Source organism: Acipenser ruthenus, chromosome 43 (assembly GCF_902713425.1).
Source record: "Acipenser ruthenus chromosome 43, fAciRut3.2 maternal haplotype, whole genome shotgun sequence".
Lineage (NCBI taxonomy): Eukaryota > Metazoa > Chordata > Actinopteri > Acipenseriformes > Acipenseridae > Acipenser > Acipenser ruthenus.
In genome coordinates, this window is record NC_081231.1 from 995790 (window position 1) to 1023418 (window position 27629).

General features: G+C 42.7%; 1 protein-coding gene across 1 annotated transcript in view; it reads left to right on the top strand.

Moving 5' to 3' along the window:
* The window catches only part of LOC131709474 (RAS guanyl-releasing protein 2-like), a 30172-nt gene extending 7447 nt beyond the window's left edge, over positions 1-22725 (top strand). Inside the window, exons 2-17 of the mRNA XM_059012124.1 lie at positions 395-537; positions 1718-1820; positions 4050-4106; positions 4569-4700; positions 5088-5238; positions 6437-6610; positions 6917-7033; positions 8557-8838; positions 9658-9741; positions 10554-10658; positions 12882-12997; positions 13605-13746; positions 15010-15046; positions 15482-15640; positions 17625-17684; positions 18981-22725. Coding sequence (XP_058868107.1) covers positions 468-537; positions 1718-1820; positions 4050-4106; positions 4569-4700; positions 5088-5238; positions 6437-6610; positions 6917-7033; positions 8557-8838; positions 9658-9741; positions 10554-10658; positions 12882-12997; positions 13605-13746; positions 15010-15046; positions 15482-15640; positions 17625-17680 — 1785 coding nt within the window. The 5' untranslated portion in view covers positions 395-467 and the 3' untranslated portion in view covers positions 17681-17684; positions 18981-22725. The remainder of the gene's footprint in view (positions 1-394; positions 538-1717; positions 1821-4049; positions 4107-4568; positions 4701-5087; positions 5239-6436; positions 6611-6916; positions 7034-8556; positions 8839-9657; positions 9742-10553; positions 10659-12881; positions 12998-13604; positions 13747-15009; positions 15047-15481; positions 15641-17624; positions 17685-18980) is intronic.
* Positions 22726-27629: the final 4904 nt, after the last annotated feature.

Sequence of the window (27629 nt, forward strand, 5' to 3'; positions counted from 1 at the left end):
TACAGAGACTGGGGGGGGGTGAACTATGCATCATCAACTGCTGCTACTGCTGCTGCAGAGTCACTTACAACAGAACCTCCATTTTACGTCTCATCCGAAAGACGGAGCACAAGGAGGTGAAGTGACTTGGTTCACACACACAGTGAGTCAGTGGCTGAGCTGGGATTGAACCAGTGGCCCTTTTCTTTATCCACTGGACCGCCAAAACGCACATTTTTGGCAACGGTTCAGACGTATAAGCTGTTTGCTTAACGCTTGGATAATGATTACATGTTTAAAGTCTAAACTATTGATGTCTCTTATTTTGACGTAACGTAACCATAGGAACAGGTAATGCTCACTGCTGGTCACGCATTGCGATTTGCCATTCATGATTTATCTTGTTCCTTTCCAGTTATTTTGCTGAAAACCTGCGGTGTGCATGTTGACCAGAAGGAGGCGCTAGAGAGAGAGAGACAGTTGACACAATGGAACCCATAACTCTAGAAGACTCTGCCACTATTGATGAGCTGGTACAAGCCTGCATCGATGCGTTTGGTAAGTTTATTGTATTTGAACACCACGCTTTGTGATCTGAGAAAGAGCTCACAGTGGATTTTAAAGGATCATTAATGACATGGTCTTTCTGCTGCCTTTAGAGTCGATTCTCGTTAACACAGATTTCAAGGGACCAGAAAAATCTAAACCCCGGGAGCATTTAAAACACACACTTGGATTCGGTCCTGTTCAGTCAGACCCCCTTTAAAAGGTGTAACAGTTCATTCTTTGTCGATGAACCGTGATATTTTCTTTGTGTGATGCATCGTTATAAAGGCCTCTATCGTTTGTGTGGCGATCCAAGACCAACAGCATAGCACAGCTCGTTGTTTTATAATTCCTGTGAACACTTACTCTCCCTGATTCATTGAATTGTCTTTTAATAAAACAGTCCATTCTTCAATGATAATTTGATCCATTGCTTAAAAAAATGTGCTTGTAAAATCCTGGCTCAGCCAACGACTCTGTGTGTGTGTGTGTGTGTGTGTGTGTGTGTGACCCTGAGCAAGTCACTTCACCTCCTTGTGCTCCGTCCTTCGGATGAGACGTAAAACAAACAAGCTCCTATTGGAAGTGACTCTGCAGCAGCAGCAGCAGCAGTTGTTGATGATGCAGAGTTCACCCTCCTAGTCTCTGTAAGTCGCTTTGGATAAAAGCGTCTGCTAAATGACTAATAATAATAATAATAATAATAATAATAATAATAATAATAATAATAATAATAATAATAATAATATTAATAGAAGTAGCCCTCCAAGACCATTGCATGTATATCGATACTTATTGTATTGCCATTATTATTGGATATTTGTATTATATAAATTGTATTGCAACTTGATTATGTCAGCTGTTGATTGTTATTCACTTTTAATAGGTAATTTATGACTAACGTCGTATGTATTTTTAATCACATATTCAATAGGAGGTTATTGCTATAGTTTTAGAGTAGAAATATGGAGATTGTCATCAATGTCTGCCCGGGGACTGTCGATGAAATGATCCTGCTGGTGAAATTGAAAATGCAATGCATCTTGTGTCATGTCATGTAAGTGACACTTATGTTATAATTGTCCCTGATTAAATAAATCCCCAAATCTGGGGCAGTGGTGTGGTAATGATGGGCTGCTCTCCTGTTGGCATGCTGTTCTCCTGTCCTGTTCAATGTGTCTTTGTGTTGCAGACGAGACAGGGGAGCGTAAAGACAGCACCTTGCTTCGCATGTTTCTTCTGATGCACCCCTGGTACCTGCCCTCCACCGAACTCGCCAAGAAGCTGCTCACCAAATATCCTTTCCTTCGTTTAGTACTCGCCTCTCTTTCGTTTTTAAAGAGGCCGTGCGACTCTGTGCAGAGTGTGTTCAATCATTTACCTGGAAGCAAAGTAAACGAAGGGTTCCTAAACGCAGTGCAACAGACGGGAAACGTTTGCAGTATTATATATTGTGATAAAGATGTGTATTTACACTCTTTCAGAAATGGGAATTTTCACGGAGAGCTGCATAACCATGAAACTGAAATACAGCCTTTAAATTCTAGTTCAAAAATAAAAGTTGGTGTTTAAGATTGAACTTTAGAGCTCAAAGCAAAAAAGGTGACCTTGATCTGGTTTCAGTTTCTAGTTTCTTTTCTCTAAATCGTTTTGGTCTATGTTTTCAGACGGTTTTGTTCTGTGTTTTGACACACCAGATTCTCACATCCTTAACTTGGGCTAAAGAAGGTTCTTGGCAAGTTTCGTGATATTTGGAGAAACGTAACCCATTCTAAAATGACTCCCTTATAGAAAGAGATGAAGAACTATTGGAATGGGTTCTCTAGATATCTGCAAAACGTTGAAGTCTGAAATAGGAAATTCATGCAGTCCAAGATCACGATTCACCATGACTGAAAATAGGAGGCACTTTTTTTACACAGAGAATTGTGAGGGTCTGGAACCAACTCCCCAGTAATGTTGTTGAAGCCGACACCCTGGGATCCTTCAAGAAGCTGCTTGAGGAGATTCTGGGATCAATAAGCTACTAACAACCAAACGAGCAAGATGGGCTGAATGGCCTCCTCTCGTTTGTAAACTTTCTTATGTTTTCTTATGACTGTAAAACTGATGTCATAGAATCCAGCTGTAGGGTATAGATGGATCAAATTACCCCCTAAGCCAATCGATCTCTGTTTGACATGCATATTTTGACAATGTTTAAACTTGTCAGTAAAATTCTAAAAATGTAACGCTAATAATAATGCTTGACTCTTAGGCTATTATTATTTATTTCTTAGCAGATGCCCTTAAACAGGGCGATTTACAGTTGTTACAAGATATCACATTATTTTTACATACAGTTACATTATTGTTTACACATTAAATACAATTACCCATTTATACAGTTGGGTTTTTACTGGAGCGATCTAGGTAAAGTACCTTGCTCAAGGGTACAGCAGCAGTGTCCCCCACCTGGGATTGAACCCACGACCCTCCGGTCAAGAGTCCAGAGCCCTAACCACTACTCCCCTATTGAAAATCCATTTTCTTTATAGAAGTTTCCCATAGTAAAAGCTGATCAAAGTGTGGTAAAGCACAGCATTTCAAAGCCCATAGGGGTAATCATATTAAACAAGCAAGGTTTAAGCGTGGGAATAGCTGGGCAAACAGAAAGGTTTGTCTCTCTGTCCGTCAAACTGTCTGCGCGCTTGCATTTGAACGTTTACCTAAGAAAAACTCTTGTCCGATTGTGATGAAGCCCGTGTCGAAATCTGGGGCTGCCTGTCCGTCAAACCTTCTTGCTTACATTTTTAAATAAAGTCTGGGGAACGGCAGATCGCGATGAAACTTGAACAGGACGTATTAAAAAAAAAAAAAAAAAAGGCGCTTCCTGTTTGTGCGCTGTGCTGTGCTGGGTGTGGAAGCGTGCCAGTGTGCAGACGGCCACTGATACAGGGAGTTCGCAAGTGCTGATGGAAGCTGTGTGGCCTGACCAGACACAGGAACCATCTGTGTGCTAGAAATATACCTGCTGTGGTCAGTGTACAGTTTAGCTAGCTAACCTTTGCAACTCTAACTGGATTCAGAAAGAGCTCAATAAGATTGTAAAAGGGTGTATTGTTCTGCTGTAATAACGTGTTAATTTATGTTCCCTTTTAATGATATATCGAGTTCTGAGATACAAGAGTTTACTGTATTTTGTGTTCAAGCTCCCACTGGTTCATGGTGCATTATACTGTGTTGTGTTGCATTGGTCCAAGGGTGGCCAAATCACGGTCCTGGAGGTGCTGTTCCACTCCAGGTTTTACTACTTCAGGGTCTGGATGAAGGTTTTAATTGGTTCAGTTAAACCATTTGGAACAGGGTTGGAACGAAGAGCAGGAGCGGAATGGCTTTCCAGGACCGCGATTGGCCATCCTGGCTTGAGTCCAGCTACTAAAAACCAGAGCAATTCTAAAAAAATAAACCCTTTAAAAGAAAGTAAATGCCCCCCCCCCCCCCCCCCACACAAAAAACAAAACAGTTCCTTAACAAGACCGCACATCTCAAGAAGAGGAAAGCAGTACTGGGGTGAGGACGAGGATTTGTCATCTGGTCAGGTAAGATTGGGAACAAATGCACTCAATTTAAAATGCACTCAAATGAATACTGCTTTTGCTAATGTCACTATGATAGGGGTGCGCGGTTCTCCGCTGAGAGACATTGGGGAGACCCACCGAAATTGCATTTTGACAAGCTTTATTTGCAAATACGTTTTTGTTTACGAACAAAAATAACCACACTTTATTGATCCGTGCAAGAAAACCTGCAAGCTTTTGCACATAATTCAGATTCGGTGCTAGTTATGTCTCTTTTTTCTCTTTTCATAATCTGTTTTAAGGACTGTAATGCTTAAAAGTATTTTCTTGGACGTTTTACCTGTAGGACAAACATTTGGCCCCTTTTATTTTAAATGGTACAGTCCCCGCACGGTCGTGGAAGGTCCAGTTCTGTGGAATGAGCCATGTCGGCAGTGCTGGGAGGGGTGTCTTGGTAACGGAAGGCTCTTGTGGTGGTTGCAGGTACTGGATCTCTGAGTTTCCTGCTGAGTTTGACCTCAATCCTGAGCTGGCTGATCAGATCAAGGGACTGAAGGACTCGCTGAGTCAGGAGGGCAACGTCCGGCACAGTCGACTCATTGACATAGAGAGCGTGTGAGTGACCTACTGACCCCTGACCCCTGACCCCTGAATCCATTAAAAAACAGCTTCCAACTAGAACTCTTTTTTCCCACAATCCCCTTAACTTTTTATTCAGAGCAATACCTGCAGTAATTTATAAAATAACAATACAATGCATGTAAATTGCAAGTGTTGCTTGGATAGATTCAGTGTTCTGTGAAGTGCAGTCTCTAGGTATCTTTTAATGTTACTAAAGATTCAATTTGACTTTTCATTGAACTTTTCAAGCGAATTCCTAAGATGTTCCAAGTATCTGCTAATCTTAAAATAAGGTAGCCATGCAATATGAAGACATTGCAGTCTTGTATGGCAGACAGTTGTATTGTGTTTCCTCTGACGACCCTGTGTTTGTGTGTCCAGTCCCTCGTACGAATGGAAGAGACAGGTGACTCAGCGACAGCCCTCCCTCTCGAAGAAACGCAAGATGTCCCTTCTGTTCGACCACCTGGACTCCTCCGAGCTGGCCGAGCACCTGACCTACCTGGAGTTCAAGTCCTTCAGCAAGATCCTGGTAACCACACAGCACCTCCATCTGTCGGATGACAACTCAAACAAGTGTTTTCTCATTGTCTTCAAACAATATGATCTCGTCATGCTTATCAACATACTGACTCTACGAGAGCGCTCTGCAGTGTTGAGAGTGGAGTTCTCTTTCCTATAGACCTCTATACAGCTCTGCAGTGTGGAGAGTGGAGCTGTCTTTCCTATAGACCTCTATACAGCTCTGCAGTGTTGAGTGGAGTTCTCTTTCCTATAGACCTCTATACAGCTCTGCAGTGTTGAGAGTGGAGTTCTCTTTCCTATAGACCTCTATACAGCTCTGCAGTGTGGAGAGTGGAGCTGTCTTTCCTATAGACCTCTATACAGCTCTGCAGTGTTGAGTGGAGTTCTCTTTCCTATAGACCTCTATACAGCTCTGCAGTGTTGAGAGTGGAGTGCTCATTCCTATAGACCTCTGGACAGCTCTGCAGTGTTGAGAGTGGAGTGCTCTTTCCTATACTACTAGAGCGCTCTGCAGTGTTGAGAGTGGAGTTCTCTTTCCTATACTACTAGAGCGCTCTGCAGTGTTGAGAGTGGAGTTCTCTTTCTTATACTGCTAGAGTGCTCTGCAGTGTTGAGAGTGGAGTTCTCTTTCCTATACTACTAGAGCGCTCTGCAGTGTTGAGAGTGGAGTTCTCTTTCCTATACTACTAGAGCGCTCTGCAGTGTTGAGAGTGGAGTTCTCTTTCCTATACTACTAGAGTGCTCTGCAGTGTTGAGAGTGGAGTTCTCTTTCCTATACTACTAGAGCGCTCTGCAGTGTTGAGAGTGGAGTTCTCTTTCCTATACTACTAGAGTGCTCTGCAGTGTTGAGAGTGGAGTTCTCTTTCCTATACTACTAGAGCGCTCTGCAGTGTTGAGAGTGGAGTTCTCTTTCCTATACTACTAGAGCGCTCTGCAGTGTTGAGAGTGGAGTTCTCTTATGTAGTTAACAGTATGTTGAACCTTGCAGTCTGTAGTAATCCCTGTCTGTTTGTGTGTGTCACTCACTCTCTCTCTCTCTCTCTCTCTCTCTCTCTCTCTCTCTCTCTCTCTCTCTCTCTCTGTGTCACTGTGTGTCTGTGTGCATCTCTGTGGCTGTCTCTCTGTCTCTGTATCTATGTGTCCTGTATGTCTGTGTGACTCTCTGTCTGTGTGTCTCTGTCTCTGTGTGCGTGTGCGTGTCTCAGTTCCAGGACTATCACAGCTTCGTCATGCACGGGTGCACGGTGGATAACCCCATCCTGGAGCGCTTCATCACTCTCTTCAACAGCGTCTCCCAGTGGATCCAGATGATGGTGCTGAGCAAACACACTGCCCAGCAAAGAGCCGCTGTCATCAAGCAGTTCATCCAGGTGGCACAGGTACAGAGGAAGGGAAGGGAAGGGGGCAGAGTCAAGCATTGAGGCAGGGTCACACAGTGTGTGTGTGTGGGATCACTGCCCAGTGCAGTAACGTACCTCTGTGTGTGTGTGTGTGTGTGTGTGTGTGAGTGATCTCTGCCCGGTGCAGTACGTACCTCTGTGTGTGTGTCTGTGTGTGAGAGTGTGTGTGTGTGTGAGTGATCTCTGCCCGGTGCAGTAACGTACCTCTGTGTGTGTGTGTGAGTGATCTCTGCCTGGTGCAGTAACGTCTCTCTCTCTCTCTATCTGTATCTGTCTCTGTTACAGAAGCTGCTGCAGCTCCAGAATTTCAACACTCTGATGGCGGTGGTGGGGGGGCTCAGTCACAGCTCCATCTCCAGACTCAAGGAGACTCACCAACACATCACTCCCGACGTGAGCAAGGTGAGGAGGGGAGGGGAGGGGAGGGGGGAGGGGAGAGGGGAGAGGGGGGAGGGGGGAAGACACACAACCACATCACCCACGATGTGAACAAGGTGAGGGGAGGGGAGGGGAGAGGGGAGGGAAGACACACAACCACATCACCCCCGATGTGAACAAGGGGAGGGGAGGGGAGGGGAGGGGAGGGGAGGGGAAGACACACAACCACATCACCCCTGATGTGAACAAGGTGAGGGGAGGGGAGGGGAGAGGGGAGGGAAGACACACAACCACATCACCCCCGATGTGAACAAGGTGAGGGGAGGGGAGGGGAGAGGGGGGAAGACACACAACCACATCACCCCTGATGTGAACAAGGTGAGGGGAGGGGAGAGAAGGGGAGGGGGAGACGAGAGATGTTTTGCCTTTTCTAACTTTATAAAACAGTCAATAACGTTACAGTAAGTGTAGTAATACTAAAAGAATTGCTTGCTAAAGAGTTTTGTAAGTTTCATTCAATATTGCTAATTCATTTATTAATGTTGGAGTCCCAAGTTTGCCAGAGCATTTAAAATCTTATTAAAAACTTTTCTTTCTTTTTCTTTCTTTCTTTCTTTCTTTCTTTCTTTCTTTCTTTCTTTCTTTCTTTCTTTCGATCCTTATAAACAGTAAAAAGAAAGCCAGTTCTTTGTTTAGCATCTTTATCACTGTCTTTATACAGAATCACAAACCCATTTCCAATGGGAAAGGCTTTATTTACGCATTCTATTCTGTTAGAGGCAGGTGGCGTCCTTGAGAGGTTAGCGTCTTTATTCCAAGGACGTCCTCCGGGGCATCGAGCAAACAGTCACACGATTCAAGACAGCACAGCGCCTTCTTAAACACACAGCCATAATACCAGAGGGGCAGACTAAACAACGCTGAGCAGAAGTTATGAGTCACACACAGAGACGACAGGGGGAGATTTGGTAGCTAGAAAATAATGTTACCTTAACATATTGAATTGCATACCGCTTGGTAGGTTTCCCATATACTTAACAAAAAAAAAACTGTCAAAAATGGAGCGTGCAAGGAAGAGCGACCAGAATTATTCTGGGTTAAAAGGCATGTCGTATGCAGACAGGCTAAAAGAATTGAATCTATTCAGTCTTGAACAAAGAAGACTACGCGGCGATCTGATTCAAACATTCAAAATTCTAAAAGGTATTGACAATGTCGACCCAAGGGACTTTTTCAACCTGAAAAAAGAAACAAGGACCAGGGGTCACAAATGGAGATTAGATAAAGGGGCATTCAGAACAGAAAATAGGAGGCACTTTTTTTACACAGAGAATTGTGAGGGTCTGGAACCAACTCCCCAGTAATGTTGTTGAAGCCGACTCCCTGGGATCCTTCAAGAAGCTGCTTGATGAGATTCTGGGATCAATAAGCTACTAACAACCAAACAAGCAAGATGGGCCTTGTTTGTAAACTTTCTTATGTTCTTAATGTGAAGTGCTCCTGTAATCTGGCACTTCTCTGAGCTCCTCCTCTCTCGATGCCTCCAGGTGTTCGACAGCCTGACAGAGCTGGTGACCTCGTGTGGGAACTACAGCCAGTACCGGAAGCGCTTTGCGGAGTGCGAGGGGTTCCGCTTCCCCATTCTGGGGGTCCACCTGAAGGACCTGATCGCTGTGCACGTGGCGCTGTCCGACTGGGCCGACAAGGAGAAGACCCGGGTCAACCTGGTCAAGGCCCAGCAGCTGTACACCATCCTGAACGAGCTCGCCAAGATCCAAGTGACACCGCCACGCATCGACGCCAACAACGACCTGGTCAACTTGCTAACGGTCAGACCCCTTCTCATAGGCGTCGGGGAGCCGAAGAAAAGTTTGGGAACGAGAAAAAGCCACTCGGCCCATTAAGGCTCATCCCTTGTTAGCACGCCATCCTACTGGGGGAAACTCATTTAAAAGCACAGAATCTATTCTTTTTTTTAACGTTCCCAGTGTTTTAGATCCTACAATGTCAACTGTTATGTTAAATATATTTCCGGGGGCTCCAGTAAAGGCGCTCCGCGTGGAGTGCAGGATGCGCCCTATAGCCTGGAGATCGCAGGTTCGAATCCAGGCTATGTCATTGCTGACGGTGCCAGGGGGGGTTCTGGTGCACAATTGGCCATTCAGATCTGTGTTGTCCTCCGGTACTACAGGTCTGGTGGCTTTGACCGTGGATCCGCAGTGCGAAAAAGGACGGATTGGCAGGAACGCGTTTCGGAGGACGCATCTTTCAGCCTCCGTTCCCCCCCATGGAGCTGGGGGGTTGCAGCGGTGAACCGGGATACAAATAATAATTGGGCATTCCAAATTGGGGAGAAAACCAGGGCAAAAACCATTGGCGACGACTACATTTAAAAAATAAATGAATAGTAATTTTCGGAGGACAGTGTTTCTAACAAGTTAGGTTGTGTGTAGGGTGTCTCTAACATCAGAAATCATTTCACACAATGTGAGTAATCAGAGCCCCAGCTGCACAAGATCACAGCTCTTCTGCAATAGAGCATCTGCTCTTACCGTTTTAAAAAGGAAGAAATTTTCTAAAATCTTTACAAGACTGAACACAGCAGGCAGTGCAGGTGTAATAATGTTTGCTGTGATCTCTCCTTGCAGGTGTCCCTGGATCAATATCACACAGAAGAGGACATCTATCAGCTGTCCTTAACGAGAGAACCACGGCAACACTCCAAATCCACTGTGAGTATCTAGAACCAGAACCTAGAACCAAGCCATAGTCAGTTACCTAGAACCAAATCAAAGTACATTACCTAGAACCGGTCGGTCGTTTATTACCTAGAACCAACCGTTGGTGTATTACCTAGGACCAAGCCCAAATGTGCTACCTAAAACCAAACAAGAACCATAGTGGATGACTTAGAACTAGGGGTGTTAAAATGCTAAATTTCCTAAAGATTTAAACTTTGGGACAAACCAGAGTTTGAAAGGGTTAAACTTATTGGGAATGTTTGTAACCAATCAGAGAAGGCATCGCAAGAAGTTCTCCATCGCTGTTTTATAAATGACTGCAGTGTGTTTGTGTGCATAAGACGGTGTCTGTGCAGCATTTAACTGTGTATGGAAAATACTGTGAAGGAATATTGGAAGTGAACTAAATTGGCCTAGACTGTACACTTACACTGCTGCTAATACCTGTATTTTTTTGACAGTGGTTGTAAATGTTTAGGCAAAATTCTGACAACACTGTTATCTGCTCTTGAGCTGCCCCGATATCAAATCGTACTGTGTTTTGTATTTGCTCTTATTAGGACTGAAGTCATTGTATTTTGTATCTTGCTCTTAATTGTACTGTAATTCTTGATATGTATTTTATTTTGAATACAACTGCAAGTCGCCCTGGGTAAGGGCGTCTGCTAAGAAATAATAATAATAATAATAATAATAATAATAATAATAATAATAATAATAATAATAATAATAATAATAATAATTTACCTAGAAGCCTTAGTAAGCAGTCAATGTAAGTTGTTTGGTTGTTTCCCTCCCCCCAGCCTAACCCCGCCCCCAAATCCTCGATGATTGACGAGTGGGCATCGGCAGTGAAGCCCAAGGCAGACCCGGAGATCATCAGCAAACACATCGAGAAGATGGTGGAGGCAAGTGACAAAGCATCACAGTTCAGAGGCTAGCCAGAGCTGGCAACTGTGAAATTAAGATCGACCGCACTTCGGATACTTTTAATGTTAATTTAAACTTGGTTAACTTTTAAAGGTCCGCAGTGGCTAACCAAAGACTTTTAACTTTACCGTGCCCTTAGAATTACTTCTACATAATTAAAAGGAGTTCAACCATTACTTTAAGCGCAGTGTAGAAACCAGGACCAGAGGACAACACAGAAATAATTGGACTTAGGACAGAGGGTGGGAGATGCTTCTTCACACAGAGAGTGGTGAGGGGATGGAATGGGTTACCTAGCCATGCTGTTGAGGCTGAATCACTGGGATCCTTTAAGTCCCCGACTTGACAATGTTTTGAGATCAATCAGAGATCGAGCTCAGAGGAGTTTAGGAACGCCTAGATCAGGGCTGGTCTTTGTTCCAACCCAGATCTAAATCATTTACTTGAACCAATCAATCCTCCATGCAGACACTGAAGGAGGCTGGCTGGTCCAGTGGTTAAAGAAAGGGGCTTGTTACTAGGAGGTTCCAGGTTCAATCTCAGCCAATGACTCACTGTGTGTGACCCTGAGCAAGTCACTTCACCTCCTTGTGCTCCGTCCTTCGGATGAGACGTAAAACAAACGAGGTCCTATTGCAAGTGACTCTGCAGCAGCAGTTGATGATGCATAGTTCACCCCCTAGTCTCTGTAAGTTGCTTAGGATGAAAGTGTCTGCTAAATGACTAAATAATAATTATATTAATATGTAGTTTAATTGCGTCAAAACCTGGAGTGGAATAATGGACTGGAATTGCTTGGATACCCCAGATCTAGGAAAGTACCATCTGATGTTCTGAGAGGGTGCTTTCCTAAACTCTCTTACTCTGAATCCATGTGATATTACTGAACAGCTGATACATTGTTTCAAGTTCTGGTGAAAACACAGAGTGTCAGAACCTGTTTGTTTTAATTGTAGATTTTCTGATGCTGTGTGTGGAGCTGAGTCTGTATTTACATGCGGTTTGGAAACAGCAAACCTAGCAAGATTAGGAAGAAGTGAAACAGCAGAACTGGCCAATATCTGTCTGTTAATGCAAACTGCTGTGTTTTTTAGTTTTACTTCCCCATCGGGTTACAAATGACTAATTATTAAAAACAACAATAATAATAATTTAAAAAAATCTCTAGAATACATGATTTATTTACAAGCTGAGCCTATTGGTTACACTTAAACACACACAAGCTCTGAGTGAAGACATTGAGAAAGACTTCTAGTCGTCACGTTTGCCATTGAATTTATAAAGTTCATTTTAGTATTTCTAAATTCAGCACTGCTGAGTGTTTTAATAGTTGTAACACACACACACATACACATACACACACACATACACCCACACACACACACTGCATACCCTCTTTGGCCACAATTTAACATCTGCATTTTTACAATGGTGTGAACTCTATGGAGTTTAAGAAGTTGCTATAAGCTTTGAAACAAACATCTATGCATTATAAAACAGATAGGAAACTTAACATGGTGCAATTCTACACACAGTGACTGACGAGGATATAGTGCAGATTCCCTGTTCTAATCCGCATGGAGATTGCAGCAGCAATGAATTTTGCAAATAATAATACTGCTAAAATACAATATGAACTAGCATGCAACAAGTTTGGATTACAGCGAGTTATATCTACAGTGACATGTTAGCAGTGCAATAGTGCAAGGATAGCGCATCAGCTGAGGATCCAGTAACGTGGTGCTGAGGTCAGGCAAGTCCAGTGCAAGGGCAGCAGTGTGGAGTAGTGGTTAGGGCTCTGGACTCTTGACCGGAGGGTCGTGGGTTCAATCCCAGGTGGGGGGACACTGCTGCTGTACCCTTGAGCAAGGCACCTTACATAGATTGCTCCAGTAAAAAACCCAACTGTATAAATGGGTAATTGTATGTAAAAATAATGTAATTGTATGTAAAAATAATGTGATTTCTTGTAACAATTGTAAGTCGCCCTGGATAAGGGCGTCTGCTAAGAAATAAATAATGATAATAAAATATAAGATATATACAAGGGTGCAGTCTAAAAGGGTGGGTCTTTCCTGACCATGTGAACACTGTAAATTAGCAGACAGACACACAGAGAGAGACAGACAGAGAGACAGTCAGACACAGACAGAGAGACACACACACACTGACTCAGAGATTTGACCGCTTGTTTTTCTCAGTCTGTATTTAAGAATTTCGACACGGACGGAGACGGACACATCTCCCAGGAAGAGTTTGCGATCATCAGGAATAACTTCCCTTACCTCAGCAAGTTTGGGGAGCTTGATCAGAATGAGTGAGTAATTCAATCTGAAACGTGCGTCCTGCTTTCGGGACGTTATTATAAAGTGCAACAATCTCAATTTATTTTAAGCAGTTTCACTGTTTTTCTCTTCCCAATTTGAATCACTGGTGCACTTTCTAATCAGGAAAACTAGCTAGGCTTGTCTCTCCCTGCTGTAGTCTGGTACCTGACCAGTAGGGTGCGCTGCAGTGCAATTAAGTTAACTACCATGTTGCCGGACTTGGCTGGAGATTCCACAAGGAGCATTGGCTCTGGTTAGGGAGGCAAAACCGGCAGGGACTGTTTCTCCTCATTTGCGCTACAGCGGACCCTACTGGCCAGGCGCCCAGTGAGCTCAGAGCAGACACCTGTAGGGCTTGACCTCCAGGGGGCGGTAGCTCACATCCGGTGTGGAGTAGCAAGGGGCGATTGGCTTGGGGATCGGAGGATGCCTGCTGACCTTCAGTTCTCCTGAGCTGTTGAGTTTTTTTTGAGGTGAGGGATTGCGCTGGACGTTATAAATTGGGGAGAAGTGTAGGTTTTCTGAGTCACGTCACGGGGACAACTCGTTAGCCAATCATGTCCTTGCTGTTGATGGCTGTGCCCCTCCCCCTGACAGTGACGGACGAATCAGCCGCGAGGAGATGGTGGTGTACTTCATGAGCGCCAGCTCCCTGCTGAACTGCAAGATGGGATTCATCCACACCTTTACTGAGACCACCTACCTGAAACCCACCTTTTGTGAGCACTGCGCTGGCTTTGTGAGTACCGGGCAGGGGGGAACATTCATCTTCCATCCATCTTTATTGCTTACACATAGTGCCTTTGGCGATAAATCGCCTCAAAATGGTCCATCTTTAAATGACCGTTTTGATCTTGTTATGCGTCACACAGTTAGCCCGTATCGTGACACGCAGAGGCATGTATGCAAGTCACACTTGCATTGTTCCATTTATCTGCAAAACCGCTTACCCACATGTCATGAAACTTCTTGTCTGTTCTTGCATCTGTTTGTCTGTGTGTCACACCTACATTTTCTGCATGGATCTGGAGAGCATGCTTACCCTATTGGTGTCGGCACAATGCCTGTCCGTTCACCCATCGGTCCTCACTCGGATCCCTTGCTTACTAAACGCCCTGTCGTCTCTGAATGGATAACCGTCTCCTCTTCGGAACACGCTAGATGTTTTAACGGGCATGACATCAAGAAGAACGGTCCCCCAGAAACATTCTCCTTTTTCTGGGAAAGCGGCACAGCTGGGGATGGGAAGTTTGTTGCTGGATAACTTAGATGACTTGCTGCTTCCGTCACGGCCCCGGGGGACGGATGATGCGGACGTACTTGTTCTTATTTTGTTGTTCCAGTTGCTGACGTGACTGTGGTTGATCAGGAGCTGTGGGATTCAAACCCCCTGCTTTACACGAGAGAGCGCCTCTGCTTCCTGTTTCCTGTTTTCTCTGGGTCGCATATCGGGCTTTTATTTAGCCCTCTCCCCTCCTCCTCCTCCTAGCTTTCACATCTCTCGCTCTTTCTAGCTTCCTTCCTGTGCTCGCTGAACGCTGTTAAAAGATATACAGACAGGATGAACTGCAAGGACTGCGAAGCGATTCCTGTAAAAGGCTGTTTGGGCATAATATGTACAAACCAAGGGTGGTTGTGATCAGTACTGATAATCAAATATTTAAACAAACACCACTTGATATTTTTTTTTCCAAGTTACCTTGTTCGTATTCGTTCACGTGCAGAATTTCTGATGACTATCAGAAAGATGCAAATGCATCAATGACGTCTGTAATAAGGAACACACATTCTACTGTACAGTAATAGGTCATTTCAGAGGGAAGCAATGTTATTTTACTGTAATCTGGTACACACTATTCCTTGTGTTTTTTTTGAAAGAATATTAAATCATGAAAAACCAATGTTTGTCCTGGTATTTATATATAGCACCTTTCACAATCTTGAGTGTTGCAAAACCTGGTGAAATCATATATATATATAATTATTATTATTTTTTTTATAGATCTGGGGGCTGTTCAAGCAGGGATATAAGTGCAAAGGTAAGAGACAGTCTTTAACTGAAACCTCATATTATATTTCCAAATTAGTCAATACCCTCAGGTTTTAAAGGTTTACTTCCATTTACTATACAGGTGGAGTTTCGAAAGAACCACATTTTAGCAAACATGTAGGTTCTTTTTCAAACATCATATGCAACGCTGGTTTGAAGGAATCTCTTCATGCATGTTCTAAAATGTAATTTCCACGTCAATGCTTCCAGTCCAGTCCGTCTGAAACCGCTTGCTTCATGATCACGTGCCATGCGATTAGTCCACTACCAGGTTCTGAGATCGGCCGTCACTTTGCTGTTGGACCAGTCGACTGTTCAGTGCTGCCCCCAGTGTGCTGCAGTGTTAGTTTGCGAACGCCCCTCTGTGGATCTGTGTTGTGGTTGCCTCTGTCTCTCAGTTCCCTGTGTGCTTGTGTCTCTCCAGTATGTGGGGTGAACTGCCACAAGGCCTGTCGATTCCACCTGGCTGTGGAGTGCCGAAAACGAACCAAGAGCATCAGCCTGGATGGACCCCCCCGCCGTAACTCCCGATCCTTCAGCTTCCCTCCCCCTGGGAGCTCCCCGCCCTCCGTACAACAATCAGGTAACTGCCCCACCCTGCATACAGCGATCACAGAACTACCCTGCCTCCTGCCCCACCCTGCATACAGCGATCACAGAACTACCCTGCCTCCTGCCACCCTGCATACAGCGATCACAGAACTACCCTGCCTCCTGACCCCCCTGCATACAGCGATCACAGAACTACCCTGCCTCCTGCCACCCTGCATACAGCGATCACAGAACTACCCTGCCTCCTGCACCCACCCTGCATACAGCGATCACAGAACTACCCTGCCTCCTGCCCCCACCCTGCATACAGCGATCACAGAACTACCCTGCCTCCTGCTACCCTGCATACAGCGATCACAGAACTACCCTGCCTCCTGCTACCCTGCATACAGCGATCACAGAACTACCCTGCCTCCTGCTACCCTGCATACAGCGATCACAGAACTACCCTGCCTCCTGCTACCCTGCATACAGCGATCACAAAACTACCCTGCCTCCTGCCCCACCCTGCATACAGCGATCCCAGAACTACCCTGCCTCCTGCTACCCTGCATACAGCGATCACAGAACTACCCTGCCTCCTGCACCCACCCTGCATACAGCGATCACAGAACTACCCTGCCTCCTGCTACCCTGCATACAGCGATCACAGAACTACCCTGCCTCCTGCTACCCTGCATACAGCGATCACAAAACTACCCTGCCTCCTGACCCCCCTGCATACAGCGATCAATGAACTACCCTGCCTCCTGCTACCCTGCATACAGCGATCACAGAACTAGGTCGACACATTTAAACACTCTGAAAACAGTTTTGAATTTTTCCCGAAACGTGACTGTAGCTAATGAAATCAAATGGAATCCCTAGTAGCTGCCTTCAGTCGGTTTATAACTCTGAGATTATTAAATGCGTTAGAGAAGTGGAAACATGCTCTTGCGGATACTGTAAAGTATTGTTTTACAGTTAGGGATGTTCTCCAAATTCCCAGAATGGAAGCGATGGCTGTGCAGGATAAGGGAGCGTGTATGAAAAGCGTGTATGTTTTTTTCAGATAACAATTATTTTTCTAAATATACACTCCCTTCTCCTCCCCCCCCCCCCCCTCCCCACACACAAAGTCATGACCCTTGTCAGCTAGCTATCCGCACTGTGTTCCTGAAACTCTCTTTATCTTTCCTGTAAAAGTCTGCCTCCGACTCTTATCAGACATAGCTTCTGTGGTCTCGGGGCAGAGCGAGGTCAACATTTTCCATGAATATAAAATTTAAAAAATCTGTTGTTTGAGACATGCTGGGGACTACAACACCTCCAGTTAACAGCAGTATTTTTGGCAGTTTATACCATGCATTTATCATCGCTTTACCGTACCTCGCTATGCTGTACCAGAACTCTCTGGGCTTTACAATGCTTAGCTATGCTTTCCGATGTCTTCATTGGTTGTTACACTTTGCTATGGGAAACTTTTAGAAGGTTAAATTGTTCAATATAGTGTTAATCCGTGTGCATAAATTGGATACATTGATAATATTTTAAATAGACAAAATCCTGTGGAAAAGCGCCCATGTCACCTGCTACTAAATTCACCGTTTTCAATCAGTCTTTATTTCTTATATAGTGCCTTACGCGATAAATCACCTAAAACACTTTGCAGACAAATATAACGCAGTGTATAATATACAAAACAATTTGGAAAAATAGTAAAAGATTAAAAATAAATAAATAAATAAATAAATCTTATTTTAAAAAGCAGTGACAAAATGTACTTTTTTTTTTTAAAACAAAAGCACAAAGCGGTCGAACATTTTCACACAGGAGCGCCTGTTGTTTCTATATCGCTGATTACTGAGCGGAAATTGAAATCCTCCCACCCAGAGGTGTTTCCATGCAGGCGGGTCTGTAAAGGAGATCGATGACGAATCTCGTTGCGTTCTGATATATTTGCGGTAAATGATCTGCGTAGCCAGGGGGGATAAACTGCAAAGTGATCTGGTTTTGAGACTCTGTGTTTTTAACAGTGATTGAAGAGGAGATCGAGTCAGTGGAAGACGGAGTGTTTGACGTCCATCTATAACAAGGTAAGATTGAAGAAACACAATCTGTACTTTATAATGCAGTTCCGTTGCAAAATCATTGCAGTAAACCTTAAGAATTGCCATCAGTTCAATATCAGAGACACACACATTATGTTAAGTTTGATTTACATTAAGTGTCTCTAATTTCTGTGTATTTACTTAGTTACTTCGTAAACACATGTGTACTTACACATAATTACAATGTTATTATGTATAGTTGCAATATACATGATGTTATTTTTTTTGCATGGTATAATCCTAACCCGAACTCTTTTCTGATACAATTGTGTACTTACAGATATCGTATAAAAACATTTACACATTAAGTAGATTGTAACTATGCATAATAACATTGTAATTATGTGTAAGTACATATGTGTTCATTATTATTTATTTCTTAGCAGACGACCTTATACAGGGCGACTTACAATTGTTACAAGATATCACATTATTTTTACATACAGTTACCCATTTATACAGTTGGGTTTTTTTTTTTTTTTTTTTTTTTTTTTTTTTTTTTTTTTTAAATTTAGTCGTCGCCAATTGTTTTTACCCCGGTTTTCACCCCAATTTAGCATGCCCAATTATTATCTGTATCCCCGGCTCACCGCTCGCAACCCCCCCACCGACTCAGGAAACGGAGGCTGAAACACGCGTCCTCCGAAACGTGCTCCTTCCAAGCCGTCATTTTTCGCACTGCAGATCCACAGCAATGCTACCAGACCTATAGTGCCGGAGGACAACACAGATCTGGCGGCTCCGCTGCAGAGCCACAGGCGCCCTATCGGCCACAGGGGTCGCTGATGCGCGGTGAGCCGTGGATTCCCCTGCCGACCTAAGCCCTCCCTACCCGGGCAGCGCTCAGCCAATTGTGCGCCGCCCCCTAGGAACTCTCGGTCACGGTCAGCTGTGACATAGCCTGGATTCGAACCTGCGATCTCCAGGCTATAGGGCACATCCTGCGAGGAGCGCCTTTACTGGATGCGCCACTTGGGAGCCCCTCATACAGTTGGGTTTTTACTGGAGCAATCTAGGTAAAGTACCTTGCTTAAGGGTACAGCAGCAGTGTCCCCCACCTGGGATTGAACCCACGACCCTCCGGTCAAGAGTCCAGAGCCCTAACCACTACTCCACACTGCTGCCCTGTACTAGTAATACTAGTAATACATATGCTAGTAATACATATGCTGGTTTTATAATTAAATTTTCAAGGTCAATACATTGTTTTTTTATGGCACTGTCTGTGTTTTGGTAAAATAAAAACCTTGATGAATCCGGCTGTTTTTCCTTCTTTTACAGAGTCGAATCTCAATGGACATTAGCCAGGAGACTGCATGTTTAAAATGTGCCAAGGACTGAAGCTGTCTGCAGTGTCTGTCACACAGAGGTGTTGAGCCAATGAGAAACGAACACAACAATGCAATAGAAAGGTTTACACTGCCCCCCCTGTGGAGATGGGACGCTACTGCAGCCGTGCATGTTTCTCAGCTGTTTTGATCTAGATGATAAAATCCAGTCTTTTTTTTTTTTTTTTACTCGAGAAACTTTGCCAGTTTTTACAGCAAACACATTTTACCAGCCATCTTTTTTTTTAACCTAGTTCCTGTTCACGCAACAATAATGCTGCACAATGTCTTCTTAATGCATGTAACTTCCAGTTTCAACTATCTGTTGCTTGACTACAAAGTAGCATGTCTTGTTATTACTGGTATTATCAGTAAACGATTTTCAAGGACTGTTTAAAAAAAAAAAAAAAAAGTATTGATTCAAAAACAAAGCAGGGAATATGCAACTGTCTGCATTGTGCACCAGGACTCTACTGTTTATATTGTGTGGTAATTGACTCCAGTGTGGGGTAGCTCTGGAGACAGTCCAGCGAAAAGCCACCAGACCAATCCCTGGGCTTTAAAAGAACGAGCTACAAAGATAAGAAGGATTTATTTAACCTGGAACTAAGAATGAAGGAGGACTTGATGTCTTTTAAATTCTTAAAAGGAGTTGACAGAGTTATAGTCAATACCTTCAGCGCAGCAGAGAAACCAGGATCAGATGGAGACAGACTCGGGACCGAGGAAAGGAGACTCTTCTTCACACAGAGAGTGGTGAGGGGATGGAATGGGTCACCTAGTCATGTTGTTGAGGCAGAATCACTGGGATCCTTTTAAGACTTTTGAGATCAGTTTGGCTATTAGGAACCGGACGAGCGCTAATGGGAGCTCTCGCTGGTAAATGTTTTTGTATTTTATTGGGTTGTGCTCTCTGCTGTTCTCTTGCGTGGTCACTCGGTCATATTGTACAGTGGAATGGAGCGATTTTACATTTTTATATTGACTTACTGCCAAATGTCCTGGTGAACTCCCCAATCCACCAGGTTTTAAAAGGGGTAGAGAAATGTAATTAAGAAAACGTCATCTGAAGCTAATTATCCTCCTCTCAGAATGCATATCCTGCTTGCAGGGGTATAGTCACTGTGTGCTCAATTGTACCATGTTAATTTCCCTATCTAAGTTATCTATTTTATAATGCATATGCAGCTATGGCCAAAAGTTTTGCTTCACCCTGTAGAATGAACTAATTTAGCTTCATTCGAAGCTTCATTAGCTTCGAATGAAACCTGCTGAATAATGTTACGTTAACATATTGAATTACACACCGCTTTGTAATTTTCCATACACTTAATGCAAAAACCCACACATTTGAAAAATGGGACATTTTGAAATCTAATGCTATTATGGCTTCCGGTAGACGTTTTGTAGTTTCTTTGATTACACGATGTTAAATAAAAAAATCAAAATGATGATCATATAGTTTATTTTAATTTCTTTTAAATTGTCTCAATCCTAAAATTCTAGGTGACGCAAAACATTTGGTCACAGCTGTATATGTGTCTTTGAAAGCCCTGGGGGCACGTATACTTAGAAACATACGCGTACATCGCTGTGTACCTCTCGCTATCCATGCTTTCTGAGAAAGAGAAAGTGTGTGTTTCCAGCTACAGTAACGGGTTTAAATACAAACAGCATTGATTTTCATTCATAGCAAGTGTTTTTTTTCTTCTTCTTTCATTTTAAGGGGCTATATAATATTTATAAATGTTTAAACAGCCCCTAATAATGAATCATCTTACCTGTTCTATCCTGAATGGTCCTCAATGACACGTCCGTACAGGAAGACGCTGCACAGGGGATGCATCCTTTAAATGGAGGTGCTAGAACAGATTAAAAAAGAACAAACGCATGCGCAATGCAAACGGGAGGCATGGCTTTATGTAACACTGGCTGCAATACAGAGACTGTGTGGTGGGGCTAAACAGTAGGGAACTGGGAGCAAATATGATGGACCTGGGGTTTCAGTTTCACCTCCTCCTGTAGCCATAGCTGCTCGTTAAGCTTTGTGATGGCTGAAATGTGAAGTCGTTGCTGGTGTGAATGTGTGTATTATGTGTTGTTTGCTGGTATCGAATATGTGAAGTTTACATCCTTTTTTTTATATGCTTTCTGCTTGTTTCTAGCCCATTGTACACACATGACTGTAAGGTTTGGAATAAAGGGGGGCTAGTACCCCCCCACCCCCCCCCCAAACAAGACCCCTGCTTGTATAATAATTGATATACTGTCTTTTTTTTTCTTAAATGATTGAAATGATTAGGATATTTCAGCCCACGCTGAGATCGATACAGTTGAACACAGAGCAATGCAAAAAGTATATTTCAAACCTTGCATAATTGCTGTAGCTGTGATTGTGTTTATATTATACCCTATGGGAAATAATTCTGGATACCCTCATATTAAAAATACATTTGATTAAGCGATCAAGGCGACTCTAATCGCATGTAATGGACAGGCCCCCAGTGTTCATAATTGCTATTGAGTCGTTGAAACTGGCAGATTTTAAAAAGTGGCTTCAAATCTCATTTTGAATTTCTGTTTCCACTGCCCTTACTGTGCTCTGGGGCTTCAGTCATTGGGAGTGACTCTGGCTTTCAGTATTGGGTTCATGTTTTTCTGGAGAATCCAACTGTGTGGGCCAGTGTGGAGGCTGTGTGGTCCAGTGGTTAAAGAAAAGGGCTTGTAACCAGGAGGTCCCCGGTTCAAATCCCACCTCAGCCACTGACTCATTGTGTGACCCTGAGCAAGTCACTTCACCTCCTTGTGCTCCGTCTTTCGGGTGAGACGTAATTGTAAGTGACTCTGCAGCTGATGCATAGTTCACACACCCTAGTCTCTGTAAGTCACCTTGGATAAAGGTGTCTGCTAAATAAACAAATAATAATAATAACTGCCGGTATAAACTAATATTGGTTCCCCCCGAATATGTGTCCCCCCAGTAACAAATATTCTGTGAATATTTGTACCCTCATACATACAAAGAAAGATTACTTTGTTACAAAGAAATAAGGGGGTACAAATATTCGGAAGGGGAACCAATATTCCCAACTATTGGTTCCTGGGGGAAGAAATATGCAAAGGGGCGGGGGACACATATTCTCGGACACCCGGACTGAAATGACAATTCGGATTTTCCCAAGCCTAATGCCTTTTGAAAGCCAGATAATATCAGATGTATTATATTTTAGAAGTAAGACTCCTGTTGCATAGCAGTTTTAACTATTTCATGTTTTACTACGAGCTTGAATTAGCTGTATAGGCAACAAGCTCAGGTGTGTCTTATTAAATTCATAGTAAAATCAGGAGTGGATCAAACTGCTGTGCAATGGGAGTCTTATTTCCATCCCTGTATTAGAACCCAGGACTGCTCACAGTGATTGGAAATAGTAATGAATACTAAACAGTTATTCTTAATGTTGTTTGAATGGTGTGTCCATAATTATTTCCACCACTGAAGTTACAGTAAATGACCCCCTGTAAAATAATTGGGCTGAAAAAGTGTACAGTGACATTCTGAGGGTCTGACTTTGATCTTGTGCTGTGTGTGACTAAGCTTTGACAAAACCAGTGCCAGTATTTAATTGCTTGTAAGCACATTGCATCGTGTGTTAAGACAGCTTTATTTCAATGAAGTGTGATTAAAATCCTTGACATCTCTTCTGTTTTTTAAGTATTTCTTTGTTTTGTTGTTTCAGGCACAGATGGAGCTAATATAACTGTGAAACATGTAGACTGAGAAGTCGTTTTAAATGTAGGAAAAGTAACGTATTCAAAATAAGCTGTTGCTGTTTTTGGCAAGCTGATATAAAGCTTTTCAGAAGTCTGCCTAGTGAAGTTTGAAAACAGAAACATATCTTAACTCTTACTGGAGCTTTTTAGTAATTTATGGCTGTTAGTCTGTCTGTCTGTCTGTCTGTCTGTCACACTCCACACAGTCAATGCAATAACTGCCTTGACTTTGCACCAATCTTAACAAAACCTTTATCACACGCTCCTAGTCTCCTAGTAACATTTTGAATTGCATTTGGCTGTCATTTTTTTAAACCCTTTAAGCACCAAATTATTTCATTTTCTTTAAAAAAAAACTCAGACCGCAAAAGCTGTGTTTTATGTAATCTGATGCATTCTAAATCCATATTTATTCACAGAAAAATAGCTTTTTTAAGCCTGTAAAAAAATAAAAAAATAAAAGTCCTAGGATCATACTTAGGGCCGTATTTTCAAAACGTTTAGTCTAGTCTTTAATTACCTTTTTTTTTTTTGATAGATGAAAATTCAACAGTAGTGTACGAAACTCAGAAACAGACAACTTGACCGTGCTTAGGAGAATTCAATTACAGTACTTGCATCTTTTGACGCTAATTTTGTAAAGCCAATAGGAATTTGTCTCTTAAAAAAAATAGACAAATAAACGCTGGAAAATACGACCTTAGTGTCTTACAAATTTACCTTGGAATTCTGATTTGAGCGTTAAAGTTATGGAGAAAATAACTGAGCAAATATAAATATATATATATTAAATAAAAGAAAATAATGCGTTTGTACCTAATTTTTTTTTTTAAAGTGGTAGAAATAGGGCTTTATGGTTTAAACCCTGAAAACCTAGACCACTTTTATAGTATTGAACTCCAAGTCTATTCTGTTATCATAACTTAATTTTGTTAACCGCAAAAGCGAATTCTGAACGGAAGCGTTAATCCCGCAAGGACAGCCCTTCAGATGCTTTTGTGACGCCTCGAGATAAAATGAGAAAGTGTAGCCTAAAAATTAAGCGGTTTCTTGGTGTTTTCCTCCCCGCTGTGATGATAAAGTGGCTCAATTTTCTATCTTAATGTTAAAAATAGCGTGTTCCCTGGAAACTGCATTTCTAGGGTTAATCTGGCCATATTAATACCCCGGGGATGTCTCTCTCTATGCTTGTGGAATAGTAAATAAAGGGACGGTGCAGTACACGGTGTGTCCTGTAGGGGGAGATGTGGGATTGTCAGGGTTGCACAGAGCTGTTAGTTGTGTTTTGGTGGACTGTGGGCCTTGAGCAATGCAGCAGTTAGGTTTTTATTTTATTTTTTATTTTTTGTGAAAGACAGTTTTAGCAGGGTGTGGAACTGGAGGAGGGATATGGGCAACCTGCAAAGAAACGGGGCGTGTGAATGAGGGAAGAGGAGGGGATCAATTAGGGCTGCCAACTCTGTGGTACAAAAAAAAAAAAAACAGGATATGCAAACGGAACTGTTGAAAGTGCAAAGTCTTTAAAAATCCTCTATTCACACAACAGGAAACACTGATAACATTACTGCTATAGCACTGACAACCAATTCATATTGTGCGTCTACTGCAGTAATGCTGCGTCTCTATCTAAGCTGTGCTCTCAGTACATGGTGCCAGAATTGCGTGCCTCGCTGTATTATTATCATTATTAGTTTATTTAGCAGATGCCTTTATCCAAGGCGACATAGGATTCAGTAAATATGGGAAAAAATAAAGACCGATAGATTACAGAGATAAAATGATGCGTTCTGGTGCTTGTTTCACGTGATCAGATTGCAACTGGACTGTTGGACTACAACCCGTCATTGAATACCGTATTGCATTTAAATAAACGCAGTCTATATATTGCAGGCTGTGTGGTTTGCACAGTTGCCAGCTTATAATAAGCGGGATTGGGCTTGTTTTTTTGAGAGTCGCGGGTTGAAATTTGCAGAAATGCCCATACTCTAACATGGGTCGCGCTTGTTTTGGGCTTGTTTTGAAAGGCAGTGCCGCTTTTTTTTCTCTCTCGTGAAACTTGGCAACACTGGTGGTCTGGTGGTTAAAGAAAAGGGCTTGTAACCAAGAAGTCACCGGTTCAAATCCGGGCTCACTCAGTGTGTGACCCTGAGCAAATCACTTAACCTCCTTGTGCTCCGTCTTTCGGGTGAGACGTTGTTATAAGTGACTCTGCAGCTGATGCATAGTTCACACACACCCTATCTCTGTAAGTCTCCTTGGATAAAGGTGTCTGCTAAATAAACAGATTATATATATATATATATATATATATATATATATATATATATATATATATAATTCTTGGTAAACTGCATCACACTGACCTTTTATTGCAATGGGCAGTTCAGCCACGTTTTTGTTTTTTTGTATTCAGAAGAAACGCTCGCTATCTTTCAGCAAGACTGCCTGTCACCTTTTCAGTTGAACGCTGACATTTCGGTTATCTCACCTCGGAGAGCGGCTGTTCCTTCGCTCCGCTCACACAGGAGCCCCGTGACGAACGAGCGAGCCGGCGGGTTCGTTGTGCGTACAGTGCCCCCCCCGCAGGTCACTCTGCGCCCGCCTGCGAGGGAGGGTCAGGACCGCGTAATCAGATTCACCGCTAGGTAGAGCCCTCTCTAAATGCGGTACATTAAATATTAAATGACAGTTAGAAGTTTAATACTGGATCTCTTTAGAGAATCGCTAATCCAACTGTGACGAAACTTGGTTAGGACATTCTTTGGCTACAATGTGATCCTAGTTTTTGTCAGTCTGTCTGTCTGGTTGCCACCTAACCTGTTCCCGGCATCCTCCCGGTTTTGAGGAAGGTGTCCCAGGGAATATGCCAGGACCATAAACTGAACACAAGTTAGATCAATCAGGATACAGCGTTACTGCCATAGCCGCGCAGTATGATTTGGTTGACGATACTACAGTAGTAATATTATTAATGTTTCCTGTTGGGTGAAGAGAGGATTTTTAAAAAGAATTTAAACTTGTATGTACTTTTTTCCCCCTCTCCATAGCTGTCGAATCGTTATTCTAATTGTGACAAACAACTGTCTCCAGGGCTTCCTTTACGCACATTACCGAGCTTATGTTTAGTATATTTTACATATGTAAAACTGAGCATGGTTATCTCTCAAACGCACAACTCTGATACGTAATGGAGATTTTTCACACTGTATGAGAAAACAAATCGCGATAAAAGTCACGATAAAAGACGTTTCGTCTAAACATTTTGACTCGCAGCTTAACAGAATTCATCAATACCATTTAGGGGTTATGCAGCTAATGAAGCGAGCACGTAAATCGGATGAAATTATACGATTTATTGAATAATTTCATGCGCCAGAACCCTTTCAAGGCGATGGATGCTCCCCCCTCTGTTCTGCAGTGGAATCGTTTGAGACTGTGTGTCTAAGTGTCTTTCTACTTTTTTAAACAAGCTTGTTTGTCTATACGGGCTGTGTGATTTAGGAGGAGACGGGCCAACAAGCCATTACGAATCAAACAACCTCTTTCGGTTTAATGTAATGGACTCCGGGGTGCTGCAGTTAACTTGGGGTGGAAGGCTCGTAAAAGGACCACTTAGCCATCGCGCGGGGCGGCTGTAATTTATAGCTAACGTCTAACTTTACTTTTATGCTCCTAATTGCGAGTTTTACGACCGGCCACTTTACTTTGCTGTGACACGGGGCTGCAGGGACCCTGCGTGTCAACAGAAAAGAACGACATTTTCAGTAGTTTTTTTTTTTTTTTTTTTTTTTTAAAGACCACAGAACAAAACCACCACAAAGTTTAGCACAGCTGGTTTCACACAACCGGATTAACATCTAACACCTAAGGGTAAAGTAAACCCGCCACTCTGATAAATATGTCGGCTAAAGCGGGTTTTCTGTGCCCCCGCAGTAATAAGGCGTTTCCATGGCCATCGTTAGAACCGTTTTGCAGCCTGTATTGTTCTTAACCAAGGTTATGACGACATGTCGTACACGCAAACGTGTTTATGTGGGATTTCAAAGTGATTCTGAAGTGTAGCCTCCAGGAGAAAGCGTTACCAACGCTTCGTCATGTACAAATCAAATTTGACAAATGTTATTATTATTATTATTATTATTATTATTTATTTCTTAGCTGACGCACTTATCCAGGGCGACTTACAATTGTTACAAGATATCACATTATTTTTTACATACAACTACCCATTTATACAGTTGGGTTTTTACTGGAGCAATCTAGGTAAAGTACCTTGCTCAAGGGTACCGCAGCAGTGTCCCCTACCAGGGATTGAACCCACGACCCTCCGGTCAAGAGTCCAGAGCCCTAACCACTACACCACACTGCTGCCCTTATGTTGACAGTGCTATGGCAGGTCGCTCTCGCTCTCGCTCTCTCTCTCTCTGACGTTGACGAGTGGGTTGGTTACGGTTGAGTGAGTAATAATAATAATAATAATAATAATAATAATAATAATAATAATAATAATAATAATAATAATAATAATAATAATAATAATAATAACCACAGCGCTCCATGAATGTTCACAGAACAAGTTTTAATGTATGCAAAATAAAGTGTATATGTAAAATCATCTTAAACACTAAATTAAACGGATGAATTGGGGGGGGTGGGGAGGGGTGATTTACTTTCCTTAGATCAGGTTTAGCAATTTAGTTTGCCCGGTTATTCTCTCGTTATCCGACGCTAGAAATCTCAACACTTGTAAAATCCTCTGGAATCTTCAAAATAAATAAATAAATAAATAAATAAATAAAGGAAAAAAGTATAAAATAAAAAGCAATTATGT